Consider the following 7,341-nt stretch of genomic DNA (forward strand, 5'->3'; position numbering starts at 1 on the left):
ATTTGAAGTTCGTAATGGATATTACATCCTAAAACATAAAATGAGCCATGTAGGTCCACGTCTTCGTATAGCCCCCATATAACGGAACCTCCCGAAATTCGGTATTTTGATGATTTTAGAGACATTTTTAACCGGAACTATTTCAAATTTTGTATTTGCAGTTCGTAATGAATACTACAGCCTATGACAGAAAATTGTCTGTGCAGGTCCACCTCTTCGTATAGCCCCCATATATCGGTACCCCCGATATTCGGTATTCTGATGATTTTAGCGACATTATTTACCGAACTTGTTTCAATTTGGTATTAGAAGTTCGTAATGGATACTACATCCTAATACAGAAAATGGGTTATGTAGGTTCACGTCTTCGTATAGCCCCCATATAACGGTACCCCCCAATATTCGGTATTTTAATGATTTTAGAGACATTTTTTACCGGAACTATTTCAAATTTTGTATTTGAAGTTCGTAATGGATACTACAGCCTATGACAGAAAATTGTCTGTGCAGCTCCACGTCTTAGTATAGCCCCCATATAACGGTACCTCCCGATATTCGGTATTTTGATGATTTTAGCTACATAGACCCTAATATACGACTACATTCTGTATTTTTAAGATTTTAACAGAATTTCTAACGGATTTTTTTTTTTTTTTTTTTTTTGAAAATTGTTATATTTGTACCAAATGATGAGGGGTATTCAAAGTTCGGACCTGCGAACTTACAGCTTTTTTACTTGTAATTAATCCAAGATCTGGTTTGAATATGAAATATATATCGGTCCACTCCTTCTGGTACATCCCCCACAAAGGGTCAACATTTTGAATATTCATGAAGCTCATAAAACACGAAACTAACATCCGATTCCATTCAGATTTGGCACAACTAAATATTTCCATCAATGAAAGATCTTTTATAAATATGGTATAGGTCGGGCTATTTCTCCTGGTACGTCCCCCACATAGGGTTCAAGATTTTGAAAAACAAAACGCACAGGAAAGCGAAATAGGCATCCAACTCTCTTTAAATTTCACGCATCCAAATATTTTTGGTAACGTAAGATCTGTCGTGAAGATGATATACATCTGCCAACCCCTTTTGGTATCTCAACCACAAAGGGTCACAATTTCAAATACTTATATGAGTCATAACTTGCGAAATAACTATTTCCCTTAACCACATTTTGCGCATACCAATATTTTATCAGTTTTAGATGAAGTATGGAAGTGGAATACTTCGATCCGCTATATCTGTTGCATCACGTATATTTTCACATTTTCCAAAAATTTGGACATATCTCATATAAAGTATAGGATGTAGTCGATATAGTCCATATCTGGCACGTTGCAATATTTATATCAGACATAGGTCGAATTGGATGATATTGACCTTCGGAACCTCCTCCATAAAGTTTGGTAGACTTTTATCCTGGTGGCAGGTCCAATATCCATAGAAGATTTTTTCCCACTCGCTTTTACTCTCTTCGAATCCCTGTGCGCAAAAATACTCCTGCCGTTACAATAGTCCTTTTGTTCAACGCCATAATTTTATGGCCAGAATGGCGATGATGACGACGACTGATGAGGATATGCTGCCGGTATCCCTGAATGCCAAACAATTGTTTGAATTTACTTGCAACACATACAAACACAGACACACATACAAGGACTTTTACAGAGTCAATACAATACGCAGGCAGGATGGCAGTCAGGCAGACAGACAAATAAATAAATGCTTGTAAAAGTGCGCCATTTGCTCCACTGCGCCTTGGGTTGGTTGGATGGATGGATGAATGGATGTTACGACCACCGTTAGTGGTGGTCTTCAAGCCGCTTAGATGGCAAGGCTGGCTGGCTGGTTGGATGGTTAGTCGGTTGGCTGGTTCGATTTGCTTCAATTCCTTTTGGGGCGTTTGGTTGCCTGGCATAGACCTTTCTGAAGGCGGAATGGGGGTAGGAGGGAAGGAAGGAAGCCAAACAACAACATAACTGTCAAAAATGATATAATTTAATAAAGTTCACAGCAGGATATTGTCTTATTTCACAAATATATCCTTCATTTCCTCCTTCTCCAGCCCAAAGAAAAAAGAACGCTAAAAGCTGTCACATTACAGGGATCCCTGTTTTGTATCTTTGATGGGGGATTGGGAGGCCCATTTTCCACTTGGGCCATAAATTCCATTTTATTTTGCATTTTATATTCGACAAAAAATGTATTTGAGTGTCTGCCGAAAAAGCTGGGCCCATAAAACAATTCATTTGAAACATAAACAATTGTGTTCTCCTTCCTACCCAAAAAAAATAAGAAATACAAATGTACCTATTGTGACAGATCTGACATTTTCTTTTTTTTATTATTATAGTCTTGGCGAAATAAGTTGGCGATTTGACAAGAAATTTGGCAAAACAAAAGAAAAGAGTTGGCTGGATATCTGATTGAGTGAGAATTGAGAGCAAAGGACCTTTTAAAAAAAGATATCTACTTAAAGCGTTTTGTAGGCAGAAGACCTTTTACAGGTCTTCTAAGAGAAGACCTGCCTGTGGTCTTTCATGAGAAGACTTGCTTTTGTTCCTCTATGAGTAGAAGACCTCTTCTGGCCCTCTATGAGACACCCTCCACAGATCCGCTATGAGAAGACCTCCACAGGTCTTCTATGAGAAGACCTCCGCAGGTCTTCTATGAGAAGACCTCCGCAGCTCTTCTATGAGAAGACCTCCGCAGCTCTTCTATGAGAAGACCTCCGCAGCTCTTCTATGAGAAGACCTCCGCAGCTCTTCTATGAGAAGACCTCCGCAGCTCTTCTATGGGAAGACCTCCGCAGCTCTTCTATGAGAAGACCTCCGCACCTCTTCTATGAGAAGACCTCCACAGGTCCTCTATGAGAAGACCTCCACAGGTCCTCTATGAGAAGACCTCCACAGTCTATACAAGACCCATGTCCTCTATGAGAAGACCTCCACAGGTCTTCTATGAGAAGACCTCCACAGGTCTTCTATGAGAAGATCTCCACAGGTCTGCTATGAGAAGAAATCCACAGGTCTGCTATGAGAAGACCTTCACCTGGTCTTCAATGAGAAGACCTTCAGCTGGTCTTCAATGAGAAGACCTTCAGCTGGTCTTCAATGAGAAGAACTTCAGCTGGTCTTCAATGAGAAGACCTTCAGCTGGTCTTCAATGAGAAGACCTTCAGCTGGTCTTCAATGAGAAGACCTTCAGCTGGTCTTCAATGAGAAGACCTTCAGCTGGTCTTCAATGAGAAGACCTTCAGCTGGTCTTCAATGAGAAGACCTTCAGCTGGTCTTCAATGAGAAGACCTTCAGCTGGTCTTCAATGAGAAGACCTTCAGCTGGTCTTCAATGAGAAGACCTTCAGCTGGTCTTCAATGAGAAGACCTTCAGCTGGTCTTCAATGAGAAGACCTTCAGCTGGTCTTCAATGAGAAGACCTTCAGCTGGTCTTCAATGAGAAGACCTTCAGCTGGTCTTCAATGAGAAGACCTTCAGCTGGTCTTCTATGAGAAGACCTTAAGCTCTTCAATGAGAAGACCTTAAGCTCTTCAATGAGAAGACCTTAAGCCCTTCTATGAGAAGACCTTCAGCTGGTCTTCTATGAGAAGACCTTCAGCTGGTCTTCTATGAGAAGACCTTAAGCTCTTCTATGAGAAGACCTTAAGCTCTTCTATGAGAAGACCTTAAGCTCTTCTATGAGAAGACCTTAAGCTCTTCTATGAGAAGACCTTAAGCTCTTCTATGAGAAGACCTGCTTCTGGTCTTCTATGAGAAGACCTCCACAGGTCTTCTATGAGAAGACCTTCAGCTGGTCTTCTATGAGAAGACCTTAAGCTCTTCTATGAGAAGACCTTAAGCTCTTCTATGAGAAGACCTTAAGCTCTTCTATGAGAAGACCTTAAGCTCTTCTATGAGAAGACCTTAAGCTCTTCTATGAGAAGACCTTAAGCTCTTCTATGAGAAGACCTTAAGCTCTTCTATGAGAAGACCTTAAGCTCTTCTATGAGAAGACCTTAAGCTCTTCTATGAGAAGACCTGCTTCTGGTCTTCTATGAGAAGACCTCCACAGGTCTTCTATGAGAAGACCTCCACAGGTCTTCTATGAGAAGACCTCCACAGGTCTGCTATGAGAAGAAATCCACAGGTCTGCTATGAGAAGACCTTCAGCTGATCTTCAATGAGAAGACCTTCAGCTGGTCTTCAATGAGAAGACCTTCAGCTGGTCTTCAATGAGAAGACCTTCAGCTGGTCTTCAATGAGAAGACCTTCAGCTGGTCTTCAATGAGAAGACCTTCAGCTGGTCTTCAATGAGAAGACCTTCAGCTGGTCTTCAATGAGAAGACCTTCAGCTGGTCTTCTATGAGAAGACCTTAAGCTCTTCAAGGAGAAAACCTTCAGCTGGTCTTCTATGAGAAGACTTTAAGGTCTTCAATGAGAAGACCTTCAGCTGGTCTTCTATGAGAAGACCTTAAGCTCTTCAATGAGAAGACCTTAAGCTCTTCAATGAGAAGACCTTAAGCTCTTCAATGAGAAGACCTTAAGCTCTTCTATGAGAAGACCTTAAGCTCTTCTATGAGAAGACCTTAAGCTCTTCTATGAGAAGACCTTAAGCTCTTCTATGAGAAGACCTTAAGCTCTTCTATGAGAAGACCTTAAGCTCTTCTATGAGAAGACCTTAAGCTCTTCTATGAGAAGACCTTAAGCTCTTCTATGAGAAGCTCTTCAAAGAGAAGACCTTAAGCTCTTCAATGAGAAGACCTTAAGCTCTTCTATGAGAAGACCTTAAGCTCTTCTACGAGAAGACCTTAAGCTCTTCTATGAGAAGACATTAAGCTCTTCTACGAGAAGACCTTTCTCTGGTCTTCTATGAGAAGACCTGCTTCTGGTCTTCTATGAGAAGACCTTTTTTGGTCTTCTATGAGAAGACCTGCTTCAGCTCTTCTGTGAGAAGACCTGCTTCTGGTCTTCTATGAGAAGACTTGCTTCTGGTCTTCTATGAGAAGACCTGCTTCAGCTCTTCTGTGAGAAGACCTGCTTCTGGTCTTCTATGAGAAGACTTGCTTCTGGTCTTTAAGAAGACTATTTGTCTTTTATGTGAAAACCTCCTATTGATGCTTCTAAAAATATTCGGATGGCCTTTTCCCCGACAAGACCTTCAAATTTCCGTCTCATCCTAAAATTCCTTTTTCCATTGAATTCAAATCTTTAACATTTCTTCAATCAGGCATTTTATATTTTTGTTATCCTTAAGTCCTGTCAAACAAACTCTTAGCCTACATACAAGACAGCAGGCTATCCATTCTGACAGCTGCTTATCAGTAATTCAACAAATGCATAATTGCTGGGCCTGCCCATCCGACCCGACCGCCTTTCTGACTGGCTGATGTGCCTCTAAGCTGTGGATACCGAAATGCCAACATCATTGAAACTCAAAAACTCTCGACAGGATTAAGGAATCCGGCGAATGGCAGTTTTAGAAGAATTCGGTGCGGCAGGGCAGCGGTGGCATAAATATTTGTTTGCAAGATGTAGAAAATATACAACTAAGTGAGTAACCAACAACAACAACAACAAAGAGTTGTTTGGTTGGTTGGTTGGTCTGTGTCTTGACTTACCTTCGAGCTCTCGGTTTCTTGAGATTAAAGCCAATATCATTTCAGGATTTGGGTCATCCTGGTCGTTGGTGTTGCCATTGTTGCTAATCTCAGCAACGGACAAATGTTGACGATGTTGCTGGAGGCCAGCAATGCCACCACCTCCACTTCGGCTGTTGTTGCCATCGACCAAATCCAGAGCTGCTGCTGTTGTTGTTGCTGCTGATGAAACCGTTGTTGTTGAGTCATTTACTGCCATCGCCGAGGAGGAGGAACACGGGGAGCTGGCACATTGTAGCTGTGGACCACTGCCATTGCCCGGTATTAATGGCCCCGAACTATGGCCATTTGTGGGTGGTGGTAATAACAGCCTAGACGAATGCTGTTGCTGTAGCAGTTGTAGTTGTGTAGCCGGTGAGGTGGCCTCCGGAGGAGGTGGCAGGGGGGAATTTTGCAAATGCTGGGGAAGTGTAATATCCATGCCGTTGAGATGTGTTGGTGGACCACACAACAAACCCATGGGCTGCTGGCCAACCGACGGATGACCACTCTGGGGAGATACCATGTGGTGTGGCAGCATGGCCATGGCGGGTGTGGGAGGTGGCAATGACAACGGTGGTGGTGGTGGTGGCGGAGCAAGATGGCCATGTGCTTGGTGATGAAGGTGAGGAGGCGGTGGCGGATGATGATGATGATGTGGATGTGAATGTGTATGGCTGTGACTGTGGTGTAGCAATCCTGCCGATGTCGCTAAGGCCGGTGGAGGTGGCTTCAAAGTTTGCATCATTGCTAAACTCAGATGCATAAAGCCTCTGCGTGACAATCTGCGTTGCCCAAATAAACACACTTTTGTTGGATTTGGATGCCAAAGACGAGCGGAGAGTAGACGAGCAGGGAGTGAGGAGTTTTTTTCTTTTTAACGTTTTGTCGACGCATAAAATCCAAAACTGTCAATCACCCATCTCGGGCTTAGGCAGCCACCCTCCTTTTTCAGGGGTGAGAGTTGGGGAGAGGCGGGGGAGTGGGGTTTATTCGTTGTCACACTTTGACGCACTTTCTCTGTTGGATTTATCCATCAACTTTTGACGGCTTAATACAGACGTTGCTCGCTATAGCCTTTGACTTATATTTCATTTATAATAATTTTTTGTTGTTGTTGTTGATTTTTTTGGCGTTTGCTTCGGCTTATTTTTTGAGAACTGCGAGCTTGCTTTGCAACAATTTTGAAATTTTTATTTTTTTTTTCAATTTTTCAAACACTTCAATATTTTTTTTCACATTATTTTCATTTTAATTTTTGGTTTTATTTCGGATTTCCGATTTTGTTGGAAGTTTTTCCGGAATTGTATTTTAGGATTCGGAGACTATATATATCCTCTTGATACGAAAAAAAATTATTAAAATTAAATTGGACCTTATATTCCTATATAGGTCGGAGTAACTACCAATCTTAAGTCCTTTGTTCGCCTTATTAGAAGCCTTAATAGCTACCTCTACGAGGGGTTAATAAGCCCGATTTTTTTTTTAAACTCTTCAAAATTTTGAATTTCAATGCGCTATCAGAAGATCTCTCTCAAAATAACTCTTGAGTAATTTTCAGGTACATTCCAATATCGTTTTCCCCCGATTTTTTTTAATTCTAACAGAAACAAATCGACCATGGAATTAAAAATTAACCGATCAGGAGATTTACAGATTATTCCCAAAAATGATTCGACATTAATACCCACGAAAACGAAC

General features: G+C 41.6%; 1 protein-coding gene across 1 annotated transcript in view; it reads right to left on the bottom strand.

Moving 5' to 3' along the window:
* The window catches only part of LOC101900654 (LIM/homeobox protein Lhx4), a 182,236-nt gene extending 175,464 nt beyond the window's left edge, over nt 1-6,772 (bottom strand). Inside the window, exon 1 of the mRNA XM_059125223.1 lies at nt 5,623-6,772. Coding sequence (XP_058981206.1) covers nt 5,623-6,406 — 784 coding nt within the window. The 5' untranslated portion in view covers nt 6,407-6,772. The remainder of the gene's footprint in view (nt 1-5,622) is intronic.
* Nucleotides 6,773-7,341: the final 569 nt, after the last annotated feature.

This window comes from Musca domestica, unplaced genomic scaffold, assembly GCF_030504385.1.
Source record: "Musca domestica strain aabys unplaced genomic scaffold, Musca_domestica.polishedcontigs.V.1.1 32, whole genome shotgun sequence".
Lineage (NCBI taxonomy): Eukaryota > Metazoa > Arthropoda > Insecta > Diptera > Muscidae > Musca > Musca domestica.